The sequence below is a fragment of the Piliocolobus tephrosceles genome, chromosome 21, assembly GCF_002776525.5.
Source record: "Piliocolobus tephrosceles isolate RC106 chromosome 21, ASM277652v3, whole genome shotgun sequence".
Classification (NCBI taxonomy): Eukaryota; Metazoa; Chordata; class Mammalia; order Primates; family Cercopithecidae; genus Piliocolobus; species Piliocolobus tephrosceles.
In genome coordinates this window covers 5,627,104-5,645,478 of record NC_045454.1, presented here as the reverse complement: position 1 = coordinate 5,645,478, position 18,375 = coordinate 5,627,104, and the positions used below count along the sequence as shown (strand labels likewise).

General features: G+C 48.7%; 1 protein-coding gene across 5 annotated transcripts in view; it reads right to left on the bottom strand.

Annotated features, from left to right (window-relative positions):
- LOC111527993 (zinc finger protein 600) overlaps positions 1-18,375 on the bottom strand; it is a 34,242-nt gene that overhangs the window by 8,170 nt on the left and 7,697 nt on the right. The window contains exons 1-4 of one of the 5 annotated variants that reach the window (XM_026448815.2): positions 17,795-17,826; positions 16,136-16,265; positions 6,174-6,255; positions 1,908-2,034 (exon numbers count right to left, since the gene is read on the bottom strand). In XM_026448815.2, the coding sequence (XP_026304600.1) occupies positions 1,908-2,034; positions 6,174-6,255; positions 16,136-16,197 (271 nt within the window). In that variant the 5' untranslated portion in view covers positions 16,198-16,265; positions 17,795-17,826. Of the gene's footprint in view, positions 1-1,907; positions 2,035-6,173; positions 6,256-10,252; positions 11,048-16,135; positions 16,286-17,794; positions 17,837-18,375 lie in introns of those variants that run through there. The other 4 variants (XM_026448817.1, XM_026448816.1, XM_026448818.1 and 1 more) reach the window with 4 other exon arrangements.

Sequence of the window (18,375 nt, the reverse complement as noted above, 5' to 3'; positions counted from 1 at the left end):
GTGATCCGCCCGTCTCAGCCTCCCAAAGTGCTGGGATTACAGGCTTGAGCCACTGCGCCCCGCCTGATTTCTACTTTCAAGCATATACTCAACAAAATCCCCTGTGTAGATTCCAGAAATGCATACACACAAAAAAAACAAACGCTATGAAGGTACAGTGCAGCAATGTAGACCATGGGGGAGAACAAGGATCCCCTGGATGAGTAGGTAGTGATGTGCTTGTGAAAACAGAACCTGGCTGAGTGCAGTGGCTCACTTCTGTAATCCCAGCACACTGGATGGGCGGGTGGATCACAAGGTCAGGAGTTCGAGACCAGCCAGGCCAGCATGGTGAAACACTGTCTCTACTAAAAAAATACAAAACATTAGCCGGGCGTGGTGGTGCACGTCTGTAATCCCACCTACTCAAAAGGCTGAGGTAGGAGATTGCTTGAACCTGGGAGGCGGAGTTTGCAGTGAGCTGAGGTTGCACCATTGTACTCCAGCCTGGGTGACAGACCAATACTCAGTCTTTAAAAAAAAAAAAAAAAGGAACTGTACCTTTAATAGAGATGTGCTTTCACCCACGTTGGACAGGCTGGTCTCCAACTCCTGACCTCAGGTGATTCACCCACCTCAGCCTTCCAAAGTGCTGGGATTATAGGTGTGTGCCACTGCATCCACTTGGGCAGTATTATTTATGAGAATAAAGAGAAGAAACCAATCCAGATGTCCATCGACAGGTAAATATATGAACAAAATGTGGTATATACATACAATGGAATATTATTCAGCCTTAAAAACAAACTCGGATGGGGCCAGGGGCAGTGGCTCATGCCTGTAATTCCAGCACTTTGGGAATCCAAGGCCACTGAATCATGTCAGGCCAGGCTATCAAAACCAGCCTGGTCAACATGGCGAAACCGCCATCTGTAATAGAACTACCAAAAATTAGTCGGGTGTGGTGACACATGCCTGTAATCCCAGCCACTCAAGAGGCTGAGGCAGGAGAATCACTTGAACCCAAATGGTGGAGGTTGCAGTGAGCCAAGATCACACCACTGCACTCAAGCCTGGGCAACAGAGTGAGACTCTGAATCAAAAAAAATAAAAACAAAACAAAACAAAACACAGCAACCAAGAAGCTGAAAGCCACTGTATCTTAAGGAAATGACAGTAGAAGTAAAATATGGAAACCCCATTCAACTTCACAAGCTCCCTCACTAAGATTGATGAAAACCATATCTGTTACAGGGTTGATCCTACAAAAAATGGGAAATAGGTTTTCTTGTTAAAAATGAACAACGGCACATATTGGTGTGAAAATGTGAAATGAACAAGAGTTCAGTCAAGAGCCTCATACATGGGAGGCTGTGAGCCTGAACGACCTCCTCACTAGGAGGAATTTCAATACCACTGACTGCTGCTTAGAGAAGATGATCATTAGTTTACGGCATGAACGTTGTCACAGTGCCAGTGAGAGACGCTTCTGTGATGCTCCTCAAAAACCAGAATGAGCTGAGCACGGTGGCTCACACCTGTAATCCCAGCACTTTGGAAGGCCGAGGTGGGTGGATCGCCTGAGGTCGGGAGTTAGAGACGAGCCTGACCAACATGGAGAAACCCCGTCTCTACTAAAAATACAAAATTAGCTGCGTGTGGTGGCGTGTGCCTGTAATCCCAGCTACTTGGGAGGCTGAGGCAGGAGAATCGCTTGAACCTGGAAGGCAGAGGTTATGGTGAGCTGAGATCATACCATTGCACTCCAGCCTGGTCAACAAGAGCGAAACTCCATCTCAAAAAACAAAAACAAAAAACAAAACAAAAAAACCACGTATGGGGCAAAATCACAAAAGAAAATACAAAACCAGGAAGAGCCAAGACAGACAAAGGCAGACTCCTCAGGCCTACAGGGACATTTTCCTCACCCACAGACTCCAGGTTCCTGTAGTTCTCCAACATCACTTCCCTGTACAAAGCCCTCTGCGCAGGGTTCAGGCATTTCCACTCCGCCAGTGAGAATTCTATAGCCACATCCCTGAAAGTCACGCGTCCCTAAAATGAAACACACATTTCCACAAAACATTATGGAGGACGGAGTTATCACCTTCACAGGAAATGAGAAAAGAGAAAATAAGTATGTATTTAATCAAAGGTTGTTCTGGCAAACCCACGTTAAGGTGTTTTTGAATATTTTTTCCCCATAGTTGCATTTTATTATACTTTTCCTTCAAAGATTTTAAGATCCCATAAGTCACTATGGAAGTCTCGATCTCATGGACAATATAAAAACTATATAAATGAAAAGCAAGCACAGGGCCAGGCATGGTGGTTCACACCTGTAATCCCAACACTTCAGGAAGACAAGGCGAGCAGATTATTTGAGGTCAAGAGTTCAAGACCAGCCTGGTCAACATGGTAAAACCTGTCTCTACTAAAAATATAAAAATTATCCAGGCTTGGTGGCAGGCACCTGTAATTCCAGCTACACAGGAGGCTGAGGCAGGAGAATCACTAGAACCCAGGAGATGGAGGCTGTAGTGAGCCAAGTTGGCACCATTGCACTCCATCCTGGGCAACAGACTGATACTCCACCTCAAAAAAAAAAAGAAAACATAGGGTTTTCTCTAGAGACATGTCAGATATAATGTTCAACATAGCAGGTGATATTAAGTCTCTAGATGAGCTAAGATACAAGTGCTGTTTCAGAGAGGACAAAGTCCAATGGCTTTGAAAGAAAAGTCTGAACCAAAAAACTATCATGATCGGTCAGGCACAGTGGCTCATGCCTATAATTCCGGCACTTTGGGAGGCTGAGGCGGGCAGATCATGAGGTCAGGAGTTCGAGACCAGCCTAGGAACTTGCTGAAACCCCTTCTCTACTAAAAATACAAAACTTAGCTGGGCGTGGTGGTGGGTGCCTATAATCCCTGATACTCAGGAGGCTGTGGCCATAGAATTGCTTGAAACCAAGAGGCAGAGGTTGCAGTGAGCCAATATCATGTTATGCACTTCAGCCTGGGTGACAGAGCAATACTCCATCTCCAAGAAAACAAAAAACAAAAAACTGTCATGATCACAGCAATAGCCATGACTAACATTTTTGAATGCTTCCCGTGTGCTATACACTCTTCTAAGTGCTTCCCGTGTCATAAGCCATAAAATAACATATTATCCCATGAAGGAAGATCTGTACTTGGAGACAGCTGCATCACACACACTCTAGGAAACTTGTCACAAATCAAATAGCTAAAAATATCAACACGAGCACCTGAATCCGGATGTCTGGGGTTCACATTTGAATATAAACACCTACGAAACAGACACAACTTTAAACTAAACTGCCACAGGTTTATCTAGTGGAGAGAATGTGATAAAGGTCCATGGGTGAGAACATGGAGCATCCTACAAGGTCACTGAATGGACACACACAGGCATGCAAATAATCCTCCACAATATTTCTTACTTTTTTCTTTTTCTTTTTTTTGAGATGGTGTTTCGCTCTATTGCACAGGCTGGAGTGCAGTGGCACAATCTCGGCTCACTGCAACCTCTGCCACCCAGGTTCAAGCAAGTCTCTTGCCTCAGTTTCCCCAGTAGGTGGGATTTGAGGCACCTGCCACCGCATCCATCTAATTTTTGTATATTTAGTAGAGAAGGGGTTTCACTATCTTAGCCAGGTTGGTCTTGAACCCCTGATGTTGTGATCCCCCTGCCTCAGCCTTCCAAATAAAAAATACTTAAAATCATTACAATTATTATAAAAAATAAAACATATTGCAGATGAAAAATAGTTAAAATCATTACAATTATTATAAAAAATAAAACTTATTACAAATGTTGTGTTTTCTACATAAACCATGGGCTTATCCATCCATGTATTCACGCACACACATCCCACCATGCCGTTACACAGGTGGTGGCGTGTACCTCAAACTCAGCTACTTGAGAGGCTGAGGCAACAGAATCACTGTCATCGAGGAGTCAGAGGCTACAGTGAAATGAAATCACACCACTGCACTCCTGCCTGGGCGACAGAGTGAGACACAACTCAAAAAATATTAAAAAATAAAGTTAAATCAATGATGTAATAAAGCCTATCACTGATGCCTATCTCCACTTTCCATTCCATTCCAAGTCATTAAAAGTGCAGAGTTTGGCCAAGCACAGTGGCTCAGGCCTGTAATCCCAGGACTTTGGGAGGCCGAGGTGGATGAATCACAAGGTCAGGAGTTCGACCAGCCTGACCAGTATGGTGAAACCCCATCTCTACTAAAAATACAAAAAAATTAGCCAGGTGTGGCAGCAAATGCCTGTAATCCCAGATCCTCGGGAGGCTGAGGCAAAAGAATTGCTTGAAGACAGAAGGCAGGGGTTGCAGGGAGCTGAGATCCTGCCACTGCAATCCAACCTGGGCAACAGAGCGAGACTCCACCTCAAAAAAGTGCAGAGTCCAGCCGAGCTGGCTGTCTCCCATCTGGAATGCCAGCAATTTGGGAGGCCAAGATGGGAGGATCACTTGAGGCCAGGATATCAAGGCAATAGCGAACTATGATTGCACCACTGCACTCCAGCCTGGACAACAAAATAAAAATACAATGTAAAAAATAAGGCTGGACATGGTGGCACACACCTTTAATCCCAGCACTTTGGGAGTCTTGAGACAGGCAGAGGAGTTCGAGACCAGCCTAACCAACATGATGAAACCCCATTTCAACTATAAACACAAAAATTAGCTGGGTGTGGCGGTGCGTGCCTGTAGTCCCAGCAACTTGGGAGGCTGAGACAGAAGAATTGCTTGAAATTGGGAGGCGGAGGTTGCTGTGAGCTGAGATTGTGCCGTTGCAGCCCAGCTTTAGTGACTGAGCAAGACTCCATCTTAATATAAATAAATAAATACATGTATACATTCATTCATACATACATACATAGATATATATGGTGACCCATGCCTATCCTTCAGGCTCTTTGGGAGGCTAAAGCAGGGATTCGTTGAGCCCAGGAGTTTGAGGCTGCTATAAACTCTGAATTGTGCCATTGTACTCCAGAACTAAGCCACAGAGCTACACCTTCTCTCTCTTTCTCTTTTTTCTTTTGAGACAAAGAGTCTCACTCTGTCTCCAAGGCTGGAGTGCAGGGGCACAATTTCAGCATACAGTAACCTCCACCTCCTGTGTTCAACTGGTTCTCCTGCCTCAGCCTCCTGAGTAGCTGTGATTACAGGCATGCACAACCACACCCAGGTAATTTTTTTTTTTTTTTTGAGGCAGAGTCTCGTTCTGTCACCCACACTGGAGTGCAGTGGCGCGATCTCGGCTCACTGCAAGCTCCGCCTCCCGGGTTCACGCCATTCTCCCTCCTCAGCCTCCTGAGTAGCTGGGACTACAGGTGCCCACCACCACGCCTGGCTATTTTTTTATATTTTTAGTAGAGACAGGGTTTCACCATATTAGCCAGGATGGTCTCGATCTCCTGACCTCGTGATCCATCTGCCTCGGCCTCCCAAAGTGCTGGGATTACAGACGTGAGCCACCTCGCCCAGCCTCACCCAGGTAATTTTTGTACTTTTAGTAGAGGTGGGGTTTCACCGTGTTGGCTAGGCTGGTCTCGCACTTCTGACCTCAAGTGATCTACCTGCCTTGGCCTCCCAAAGTGCTGGGATTACAGGTGTGAGCCACCATACCTGGACCAACATCCTGTCTCTTTAAAAAAAAAAATTTGTTTTGAAGAAAGAGACATGTTGATCTACTCGTGTGGCTTCAAATACATTACCAAATCAGATACAAAATATCTCCCCTTATTTGTCTCCTTTTCCAGAATTTACCAGATATCTGTGCACATTAACATATGTATTTCATATGTAGTTTCTCTGAGCTGACATCCAGATGTGGCCCCTGAACCACCCAGGCTGCCCAGCAGCGCTGACCTCAACGGTCCCACACCCCATGTTTATCCATGTCTGGTGTGAGCCCTTCCCAGGACCGTGCCCAGTGGAGCCTTTTCCCAAGTCCATGTCACTGGGTCACAGGAGATGGAATCTCAGAGCAGGTGACAGGAACTGAGGGCAGGCATGGGTGAGTGCGAGCGCACCTGTCAGGCAAAATGCTTCAGACTCAGAAAAGACTGGCTACTACAATACCTGGCATTTCAGAAAAGAAAGAGACAGATTAATCCCCAGAGGAACATCACTTCACCTGAGGAAGGGCCATGCCGGGCTCCTTTCCTTTCCTCTTCTCAGCTGTTTCCTCACGTAACATGAGTCTGTAGAAATCAATCCTGTATGTGAAAAAAAAAAAATGAGACTTCATGTTAGAAATGACTCACTCCCTTCCTGTGACAAAAACACACGAACAGGGAAGACCTCACCCTATAGAAAGATGGTCCCCCACTGCCCACTGCACCAGAGATCATGCAGAGATAAGAAAGCCCCACAGGAAGACCTATAAGTGTACATTTAATCCCGGTCTTCAGATCTCACTCCCCTCCTGGAGAAGCCCCCACACACGAGGCAGCAGGGGGGGAGCTGGGCTGGACTGATCCCCCTTCAGGATACAGACCCATCCCTCATCAAACCCCATCCAGAGGACAGCCCCTCACCTCTGTGGATCACAGGCTGAGCTCAGCCCCCAGAAACGGAGGACACAGAGCTTCGATGCTCAGTGCTGCACACAGATGACAAACACCTGGGCCACTGCAGCTATTACTGAGGGTGGGCTCCAGCCCTTCAGAATAAGAATCCCTGCTAAAGCAGCACAAAAGCTCTATTTGCAAAATGCTCTGCCCTCTAATGTGAAGCCAGGGTTGAGCTCCACTGAGAAGGGACGAGCCCAGCACAGCCCCACGTTCTGGCTCTGCTCTCTCTTTGGGGCCTTTTTCTCACCAGGATCCAAACAGCGGATGGCAAAGGCACAAAAATAATCAAATAGAACAGACAATGTGGACCCGGGGTGGGGCAAAAGTTCAGCTGTGTGTAAGGAAAATGAATTTAGGGCCCCAAATCACTAAGTAAAAGAGAAAAGTCAAGCTGGGAACTGCTTAGGGAACAAGACTCCCCTTCTATTCAAAGTCACGCCTCTGCTCCCTGACACAGATGCACATCTGAGTGCCTCCTTTGAAAGGCTAATCAGAAACTCAAAAGAAGGACCCAGCACAGTGGCTCAGGACTGTCTGTCATCCCAGCACTGTGGGAGGCCAAGGCTGGCAGATCACTTGGGGTCAAGAGGTCGACACCAGCTCAGCCAACATGGTGAAAACCCATCTCTATTAAAAATACAAAAATGATCCAGGCATCTACTTGGGAAGCTGAGGCAGGAGAATCACTTGAACCCAGGAGGCAGAGGTTGCAGTGAGCCGATATCGTGCCACTGCACTCCAGCCTGGGCGACAAAACGAGACTTCATTTCAAAAAAAAAAAAAGGAAACTCAAAAGATTGCAACCATTTGTGCCTCAGTTCTCTGTGACCTGGAAGCCCCCGCCCTGCTTCAAGTCTTCCTGCCTTTGTTTCAAGTTGCCCCACCTTCCCAGACCAAACCAATGTACTTCTTATATATATTGATTGATGATGTCTCATGTCTCCATAATATGTATAAAATTAAGCTCTGCCCCGACCACCTTGGGCAAAATAAACTTTCTAAATTAACTGAGATCTGTGTAAGATTTTCTGGTTTCACAGCTGCAATGTCAAATGGGGGGCTGTGGGAGATCACAAAGGAAACCCGGAGAAGATGATATCAGAACACGGACCTTGGAAAGAAAGGCTGCTTGTCACTTGCAGCTGAGGGGCAAAGAGTCCTAGTCACAGTGACAGCTCAAGCGAAGGCCCTGAGACAGCAGCAACCTCAGCCCCAGGAAAAGGAAAGCGATCCATGTGGCTGGAGCAGCGGAAGAGAGGAGGGCACAGGTAGGAGATGAGGTCAGAGAGGTCCTGGGGGCACAGACACATAGGGACATGGTCTTCAAACATTTGTCTTCTCCCCCAACCCAAAAGAATTTTGAAAGTCGATGGTGATCCCTGCTATGCGGGAGTCTGAGGCAGGAGAATCCCTTAAAGCCAGGAGACAGAGGTTGGAGTGAGCCGAGATCGTGCCATTGCGCTCCAGCCTGGGACACAAGAGTGAAAATGTGTCTCAAAAAAAAAAAACAAAAAAAAAAGGAAGTTATGTATCTTCTCACTCCTTTCACATATACATGTAAGTTTCTCTTTATATTATAATTTACAACACTTATAAATAATGTAATTTATTTCCCATATTTAAAACACATGCTGTCAAGTTCGGCTAAGTTTCCAGAAGTACACAGTCACTCTCATCTGAGATGTGCAGACTGTAAGTGAATGTTCGGGGGTTTAGGAAGTCACTTATGGACACCTGAAGTTGGGGATGCCCCTTTGATGTCCCAGGAGAGAGCTGAGGAGACAATTGGACACAGGACTGTAGAGCTCAGTGGTGAGGCCTGCAGGGGACATGGAGTCGTGTAGGTGGGTGAAAGCTCTGAGATGATAAGGCTCAAGGTGATTTGAGTCTAGTCCCCTGTTTTGGCTCATCTTGTGCCTTTTTTTTTTTTTTTAAACATTTGGATAACTGGAACCCATTTAAAATTCGAGTTAAAACTGAGCACCCTAATTCTGTACATATCTCTCATTCTCCAGTTCTCTCTCTAGTTCTTGTTTTCTTTTCTTTTTCCCTGGGATTCTGCTCCTCATTTTGTACCCCTCTCCTCTCCTGCTCTTTATCCCCTTCTTCCCTCTATTACTTCTCTTCCACCTCTTCTGCTCCATCCTCACAACTTATTTAACCTCTTTTTTTTTCTTTCTTTTTTTTTTTTTTGAGACCGAGTTTCGCTCTTGTTGCCCAGGGTGGAGTGCAATGGCGAGACCTTGGCTCACCTCAATCTCAGCCTCCCAGGTTCAAGCGATTCTCCTGCCTCAGACTCCCTAATAGCTGGGATTACAGGCATGTGCAACCGCGCCTGGCTAATTTTGTATTTTTAGTAGAGATGTTTTTCCATGTTGGTCAGGCTGGTCTCGAACTCTTGACCTCAGGTGATCCGCCTGCCTCAGTCTCCCATAGTGCTGGGATTACAGGCATGAGCCACCGTTCCCAGTCCTTATTTAACCTCTTGTTGCTCCTTCTCCCCAGTCTTTCGATCTTCCTCAATCTCTATATATTACCACCTCTTATCTCTGCGTCTCCTCTGCTCTCCCTGTTACATTCCCTCTTCCCTGTTACACCCCCCTGTCCCCATTCTCTAGCACCCCAGATCCCCAGGTGTCCTCCCTGCTGTGGTTCTCCCTCTGTTCTCCTTGCCACCAGCACCACTCTGCTCTGTCTGCCCCGGCTCCAAATCCCTCCTCCTCTCCCTCACTCTGATGAGCCTCCCTCTTTGCTGCTCCTCTCCCTACCTTGCTGTCCTTCATCTCTGCACAGCTAGCTTTTCTCTACATTTCTCCAGTTGCTTTTCTCCTCCTGCTTTTTTTTTCTTTCACTTTTGCTGTCTCTTAGCAAATCCCTCACCATCCTCTACTTTGCCATCTGTTATGGGCCTTCCTCATTCTTCTTTTCTCTGTCTCAGGTTTTCTACCGCTCTCTCAGTCCCTCTCTCTGTCTCCTGATCCCTTTGGCCCACACAATCACAGGCGGGTTTGGAGTAAGACGCCTGCATCCCGGAGAAGCGCATTTTCCAGGAGGTGGAGCTGGGCAGGCAAGAACACCAGGTGTCATAGGACAAGCCCCTGGGACCTCCCCAACGCTGGCTCAGCGGAAGCGGTGACTGCGGAGGAAAGACTTGGGGAGCAGCAGGGTCCAGCACGAGGAGGACGGGGTGGGGGGTGGCGAAAGCGCCTTAAGACAAGGGTTGGACCTGCAGGATCCCAGGACCAGGCAGAGGACGAAGCCCTCCGGGACTGGGGCCGCGGCGCTGTCCTCCAGGGGCCGACTGGGGCGAGGCTGCGCAGCGCACAGGGCGGGAATCCACCTCGCGCCTGAGGACTTTAAAAAGCACAGGGCGGGAGGAGTCAGAACAAGGTTTTGAGGCGAAAATTATGGCATAGGAAGTGTATACATTGCCCTACAGCAGAAAGACCGGGACGGGAACAGCCTCCCGGCGACTTCAAACCCAAAAGGAAGCAACTTCCGGACTCTTATGGGGATGTCTCAGTTTGCTCTGGGTGAAGGAAGACAGGCGAGAATTTCCAGGTCTGTGGGGACCCCACGTCCCAGGGACAGAAACGCGGAGACTGGGAAGCCAGTGAATACAAGACAGAGTGAAACTCACGCTCCGCAGTAGGACCTTCACCTCACGCCACCCGCTTCCCGGTTTGCGCGCAGGACAGAAACCAGGCCTGGGCGGGGCCTGCGAGCAAGTTAACAGGGCCTGGGCGGGGTAGGGGCGGGGCGCGTGGCGGAGAGACCTTGCCCTGGAGAACCGGCAGAGGGCGGGGCCGGGGCGGGACCTGTGCGTCTCTCTGCCTGGCACCCAGAGCCTGTTTTTCGGGTTTTTGGAAGCCAGAGCGGCCAGGAAGGTTGAGGCATGATTCAAAAGCCCTGGAATTGTCTGGAACGGGGATGCAAACTAGAATGTGAAATGCAAAGCCCTGTCTAGGCTGAACGCACGATTTCATGCTGACGGCCCACAGACCAGAATAGACATCCTCTCCCTTTCTATTCTGCATTCACTCGGGAGGGAGGGTCCACCCTGTGCTCAGCTTCAGAGACTTCCCTAGGGCCTCCGCCTGGGATGCGGGACGGAGTGCTCAGGCCAGGGAAAAGAGAGGTCACCACCTGCTGCTTAAACACAGCAGGGATGCAGGCACCGGACAGAAGCCTGAGGTCTCAGCTACTCAGGAAGCAGCGGAGGGGGAGAATCCCTGAAACTAGGGGTCCAGGCCAGCCTGGGCGACAAAGTAACACCCTTCCCGCAGGACTCCCTTCTCCGTCTCTCCCTTGCCCTTTTCCTTTCCTTTCTTTTTTTTCTTTTTTGTTTTGACGGAGTCTGGCTCTGTCGCCCAGGTTGGAGTGCAGTGGCAAGATTTTGGCTCACTGCAAGCTCCGCCTCCCAGGTTCACACCATCCTCCTGCCTCAGCCTTTCGAATAACTGGGACTACAGGCGCCCGCCATGATGCCCAGCTAATATTTTCTATTTTTAGTAGAGATGGGTTTCACTGTGTTAGCCAGGATGGTCTGGATCTCCTGACCTCGTGATCCGCCCGCCTCAGCTTCCCAAAGTGCTAGGATTACAGGTGTGAGCCACTGCGCCCCGCCTTGATTTTCTTTTTTATTTTTTTTAGCCCTTTTTAAATAAAATTTTTGATGGTGTGACATAGGGATCCAACATTACTCTTTTCTATGTGGATATCAAGTTAGTTGTCCCAGCACATTTGTGAAAGAAATCTATTACTTTCTCTTTTTTTACTTTTTTCTTTCCTTTTATTTTTGAGACAGAGTATTTCTCTGTGGCCCATGCTGGGGTGCAGTTGCGAGTTCATGGCTCACTGCAGCCTCTGCCTCCTGGGTGGAAGCTATTCTGCCTCAGCCTTTGGATAGCTGCTATGACAAGCGCAGACGACCACACCCAGCTAATTTTCGTATTTTTGGTAGGGACGGGGTTTCACCATGTTGGCCAGGCTGGTCTGGAACTCCTGACTTCAGTGATGCACCTGCCTGCTGGGATTACACTCGTGAGTCACCATGCCTGGCCCAGGAAATATTCTTTACTTCCCTTTTTATTTATTTATTTTTTTATTTAATTTTTTTTTTTTTTTTTGAGGTGGAGTCTCGCTCTGTCGCCCGGACTGGAGTGCAGTGGCCGGATCTCAGCTCACTGCAAGCTCCGCCTCCCGGGTTTACACCATTCTCCTGCCTCAGCCTCCCGAGTAGCTGGGACTACAGGCGCCCGCCACCTTGCCCAGCTAGCTTTTGTATTTTTAGTAGAGACGGGGTTTCACCGTGTTAGCCAGGATGGTCTCGATCTCCTGAACTCGTGATCCACCCGTCTCGGCCTCCCAAAGTGCTGGGATTACAGGCTTGAGCCACCGCGCCCGGCCACTTCCCTTTTCAATTGTGAGAAAATATAATTGAAAAACCAAGAGAATTCCCCCAAATGAGAAATCATTTCTATGACGATAATAGAGAAAGAAAAAGAAACTATTTTATTAATAACCTTTACAGCAGAATGTGATTGGAAATAGAGGCAAACAGCTAAGAGGTTGAAAAGAGAGAAACTTCAGTATTCTAAGCAACCCACTAAGTACATTTTTTAAAGATCAGTCTTCACTAATCAGTCTTCAGGGAAGAGGACTTGACAAGCCCTTGGTTACACACAGCTCATCCTGGCTGTACTTCGTAATGGAGGTGAGGATCTCTGTCAGCTAATTAGCTTCATCCCAAGGGAAGGGGAGAAACCCTAACACTAACCCTAATACAAAAATTAGCTGGGTATGGTGGCAGGCGCCTGTAATTTTTCTGTATATTTAGTAGAGACAAGTTTTGCCAAGCTGGCCAGGCTGGTTTTGAACTCCTGACCTCAAGTGATCTGCCCACCTCGGCCTCCCAAACTGTTGGGATTACAGGCTCGAGCCACCATGGTCAGCCAGGAAAACTCTTAGAAGTTGCGCCTGCATTCCACTAGACTCAGGTTGCAGGATGACATTCCTCTCAAGGCTCAAAATTATTTAAAGGTCCAAAGGTTTAAATTGGAATCATTTGATGTTTGAATTATTTAATTTCCTACTGAGACACAGGTACTATCTATCTGGTTGTATGCTTTTTTTTTTTTTTTTTGAGGCGGAGTCTCACTTTATTACCCAGACTGCAGTGCAGTGGCGCAATCTCGGCTCACTGCAACCTTTGCCTCCCAGGTTCAAGCAATTCTCCTGCCGCAGCCTCCGGAGTAGCTGGGATTACAGGCGCCTACCACCACGCCCAGCTAATTTTTGTATTTTTAGTAGAGATTCACCATGTTGGTCAGGCTGGTCTCGAACCCCTGACCTCGTGATCAGGGGATCATGAGATTGCGCCACTGCACTCCAGTCTGGGCAACAGAGCGAGACTCCGTCTCAAAAAAAAAAAAAAAAAGAACTGACGAACAGTGTCGGAGGGTGCAATTATGATGTCACAGGTACAGTTAGGTAACACCAGGCAATACAGCAATTTTATATATATGCATTGCCCTTAGTTATCTAGTTAACTGTGCATAAAATATAAAACATAGACTGTGTACTGGGAAAATTTATAAACTGAGATCACAGAAAACATTGTATAAAACAAATTGCACAATAAAAACGTAAAAAACAAGATGCAGGCTCTCTGGTCTGAATGATCATATTGGCCAAAAGCGATGTTCAGAGTTCCTATTGTCCAATAGGATGTTCCTGCAGATGGGGCCTTTGAGAGAATTTGGTCATGGGTGTTGACTACATGTGAATAGGACTAGCGCTTTTATTTTTATTATTTATTTATTTATTTACTTTTTGAGACGGAGTTTCCCTCTTGTTGCCCAGGCTGGAGTGCAGTGGTGCAATCATGGCTCACCACAACCTTTGTCTCCTGGGTTCATGCAATTCTCCTGCCTCAGCCTCCCAAGTAGCTGGGATTACAGGCATGCGCCACCACACCCAGCTAATTTTGTATTTTTAGTAGAGATGGGGTTTCTCTATTTTAGTCAGGCTGGTCTCGAACCCCCAACCTCAGGTGATTCACCCGCATCAGCCTTCCAAAGTGCTGGAATTACAAGTGTGAGCCACCGTGCACAGCCAGGACTACCGCTTTTATAAAGAGAGACATTAAAGAGCTGATTGCTATTTTTTTTCTGTTTTTGAGATCAAGTCATACTCTATCACTCAGGCTGGAGTGTAGTGGCATGATTCTCCTGCCTAAAGAGATTCTCCTGCTTCAGCCCCCTGAGTAGATGTGACTACAGACGCATGCCCCTATCCTTGGCTAATTTTTTTATTTTCTTTCTTTTTTTTTTCTGGCGAGGGGGAGACAGAGTCTCACTCTATCACCCAGGCTGGAGTGCCGTGGTGCGATCGTGGCTCACTGCAACCTCTGCTTCCCAACCGGGTCCAAGTAATTCTCCTGCCTCAGCCTCTGGAGTAGCTGAAATTAGAAGCGTGCGCCATCACATCCAGTGAATTTTTGTACTTTTGGTAGAGACAGGGTTTCACCATGTAGGCCAGGCTGGTCTCGAACTTCTGACCTTAAGTGATTTGCTCCCAAAGTGCTGGGATTACAGGCATGAGCCACCACGCCAGGCTTTGACGTTCCTTTCTTTTTCTTTCTTTTTTTTTTCAGATGGAGTCTAGCTCTGTTGCCTAAGCTGGCGTGCAGTGGCACAATCTCGGCTCACTGCAACCTCTGCCTCCAGGGTTCAAACAATTGTCCTGCCTCAGCCTCCTGAGTAGGTGGGATTACAGGCATCTGCCATCATGTCCGGCTAATTTTTGTATTTCTTTAGTAGAGACGGGGTTTCACTGTGTTGGCCAGGCTGGTCTCAAACTCCTGACCTCGTGATCCACGCACCTCGGCCTCCCAAAGTGCTGGGATTACAGGCGTGAGCCACTGCGCCTTGATGTCCCTTTTGAAAACTACTATGGGCTTGGCATGGTGGCTCACACCTGTAATCCCAGCACTTTGGGAGGCCGAGGTGGGCGGATCACCTGAGGTGGGGAATTAGAGAGCAGCCTGGGCCAATATGAAGAAATTCCGTCTCTACTAAAAACACAAAATTAGCCAGGCGTGGTGGCGCATGCCTGTAATCGCAGCTACTCAGGAGGCTGAGGCAGGAGAATCGCTTGAAGCCACTAAGCGGAGGTTGTGGTGAGCTGAGATCATGCCATCGCACTCCAGCCTGGGCAACAAGAGCAAAACTCCCTCTCTTAAAAAAAGAAAACAAAAGGGGGCTATGTAGGCCAGACGCAGTGACTCATCCCTGTAATCCCACCTGTAATCCCAATGATTTGGGAGGCCAAGGCAGGAGGATCCTTTGAGCCCAGGATTTTGAGACCAGCCTGGGAAACATAGTGAAACCCCATTTCTACAAAAAACAAAACAAAACAAAAAAACAAAAACTAGCCGGGCTTGGTGGCTCATGCCTCTGGTCCTAGCTACTCAGAAGACTGAGGTAGGAGGATCACTTGAGCCCAAGAGGCCGAGGCTGCAGTTAGAGGAGGTCAGGCCACTACACTCCAGCCTGGGTGACAGAGCCAGACCCTGTCTCAAAATATTGATTAATTAATTCAATTAAAAGTATTATGTGGTGGCTCAAGCCTGTAATCCCAGCACTTTGGGAGGCCGAGACGGGCGGATCACGAAGTCAGGAGATCGAGACCATCCTGGCTAACACGGTGAAACCCCGTCTCTACTAAAAAATACAAAAAACTAGCCGGGCGAGGTGGCGGGCGTCTGTAGTCCCAGCTACTCGGGAGGCTGAGGCAGGAGAATGGCGTAAACCCGGGAAGCGGAGCTTGCAGTGAGCTGAGATCCGGCCACTGCACTCCAGCCCAGGCGACAGAGCAAGACTCCGCCTCAAAAAAAAAAAAAAAAAAAAAAGTATTATGTAATAACAGTGACTATTTTCCCACTTCACTACCCACATCTTACCCCATCCTAGGAAACGGGAAGGCAGTGATTGACAACTGAATTAGTCACTTCAATCTGGCTGAATAGGGATTCCAAGTGGAACATAACCTCTCATGCCAAGATTTATAGAATGTACATGTCTCTCTCTTTTTTTTTTTTTTTTTTTTGAGACAGAGTTTCTCTCTTGTTGCCCAGGCTGGACTGCAATGGCGCGATCTCGGCTCACTGCAACCTCCTCCTCCCAGGTTCAAGTGACTCTCTTGCCTCAGCCTCCCCAGTAGCTGAGATTACAGGCATGTGCCACCACGCCCGGCTAATGTTGTATTTTTAGTAGAGACGGGGTTTCTCCATGTTGATCAGGCTGGTCTCAAACTCCCGACCTAAGTGATCCATCTGCGTCGGCCTCCCAAAGTGCTGGAATTATGGGGGCGTGAGCCACCGGGCCTGGCCCGTACACGTCTTACAGATACAAATTTTAAAATTCTCAATCTCATCTGTATAATTTAAACAACTTTTTAGTTATTAGATTATATACACAGAAGTCAACATGTCACAACTAATCATATTCAATGAACTCACCCACTCATCTGAGCCCAAAGTCTCTCACCCCTTTTTTGTTTGAGACTGCAGTACAGTGGCATGATTTCAGATCATTGCAGCCTGGACCTCCTGGGCTCAAGTCATCCTCCCAGCTCGGCCTCCAGAGCAGCTGGGAATACAGGTGCACACCATTACGCCCGGTTATTTACTTATTTTTTTTTTTTGGCAGAGATGGGGGGGGGGTCTCACTATGTTGCCTAGGCTGGTCTCGAACTCCTGGACTCAAGCAATCCCCTTGCCTCAGTCTCCTAAAGTGGAGAGATTACAGGCGTGAGACACTGCGCCCAGCCCCTCTGTCTTCATTACGGTGCTTCCCTCCCTAATTCTGTACAGATCTCTCATTCTCCCCTTCTCTCTCTAGCTTTCATTTTCTTTTCTTCCTCCCTGGGATTCTGCTCTTCATTTTGTACCCCTCTCCTCTTCTGCTGTTTATCCCCTTCTTCCCTCTCTTCCTTCTCTTCCACCTCTTCTGCTCCATTCTCGCAACTTTTTAAACCTCTTGTTGCTCCTTCTCCCATCTTTAGATCGTCCTCAATCTCCATCTATTTCTGCCTCTTCTCCCATCTCTGCGTCTCCTCTGCTCTCCTTGTTAAATTCTCTCTTCCCTGATATACTCCCCTGTCCCCACTCTGAGCACCTCAGATTCCCAGGTGTCCTCCCTGCTGTGGTTCTCCCTCGGTTTTCCTTGACACAAGCACCACTCTGCTCTGTCTGTCCTGGCTCCAAATCCCTCCCTCTCCCTCACTCTGATGAGCCTCCCTCTTTGCTGCCACTCCCCCTACCTTGCCGTCCTTCATCTCTGCACAGCTAGCTTTTCTCTACGTTTCTCCAGTTGCTTTCCTCCTCCTGCTTTTTTTTTTTTTCACTTTTGCCATCTCTTGGCGTATCCCTCACCAATCCTCTATTTTGCCATCTATTCTGGGCCTTTCTTCTTTTCTCTCAGGTTTTCTACTGCTCTCTGTCTCCTGATTCCTTCCGCCCACACAATCGAAGGAGGGTTTGGAGTAAGACGCCTGCATCCCGGAGGAGCGCATTTTCCAGGGGCTGGAGCTCCGCAGGCAAGAAGATCCCAGGTCACAGGACAGGCCCCTGGGACCTCCCCAGTGCGGGTTCAATGAAAGCGGTGACGGCAGAGGGGAGACCTGGGGAGCAGCAGGCCCTGGCAGGAGGACGGAGGTGGGGCGGGCGATGCGCGCCTTAGGACAAGGTTGGGGTCTGCAGGATCCCAGGACCCGGAAGAGGACTGGACCTCCCCGGGACTGGGGCCGCAGCGCGGCGCTCCAGGGGCCAACGAAGAGGAGGCTGAGAGGCGCGCCCTGGGCAAGAATCCACCTCCCCTGTGAGGACTTTAAAAAGCGCGGGGCGGGAGGAGTCAGAACAAGGTTTTGAGCAGGAAAACTACGCAACAGGAAGTGTATACATTGCCCTATAGCAGAAAGAAGGGTGACGGGACCAGCCTCAGGGCGACTTTAATCCCAAAAGGAAGCGACCCCCTGGGTCTCACGGGGATGTCTCAATTTGCTCTGGGCGAAGGAAGACGGGCGAGAATTTACAGGTCTGGGAGGACCCCACTTCCCAGGGTGGGAAGCGCTGGGGACCTAGCAAGCGGAGACTTAATACAACACAGAGAAAACTCACCGCGCGATGTGACCGTCACTCCACCCGATCCGCTTCCGGGTTAGCGTTAATCTGCGCGCGCAGGACAGAAGCCAGGCCCGGGCGGGAGGCCGGAGAAGGTGGGCGGGGCCTGGGCGAGGTAGGGGCAGGGCGCGAGGCCGAGAGACCCTGCCCTTTAGAATTGGCAGAGGGCGGGGCTGGGGCAGGTCCTGCGCATCTCTTAGTCTCTCTCCCAGCGTCTCTGTCTTCAGGTTGTGGAGGCGAGAGGGCCAGAAAGTCTAAGGAATGATTCCAAAGCCCTGGAATTGTCTGGAAGCGGGATGCAAACTAGAATGTGAAATGCAAAGCCCTGCCTGGGCGCACAAACGATGTCATGGTGACCGCCCACAGGGCAGTTTAGAAATCCTCTCCCTTTCTATTGTCCATTCACTCGGGAGGGAGAGTCTATCCTGTGCTCAGTTTCAGAGACTTCCCTAAAGCCACCGCCTGGGGTGCCGGACGGAGTGCTCAGGCCAGGGAGGAGTGAGGTCACCACCTGCTGCTTAAACGCAGCAGAGGCTCAGGGGTGGGAGCCTGAGGTCCCAGCTCCTCAGGAAGCAGAG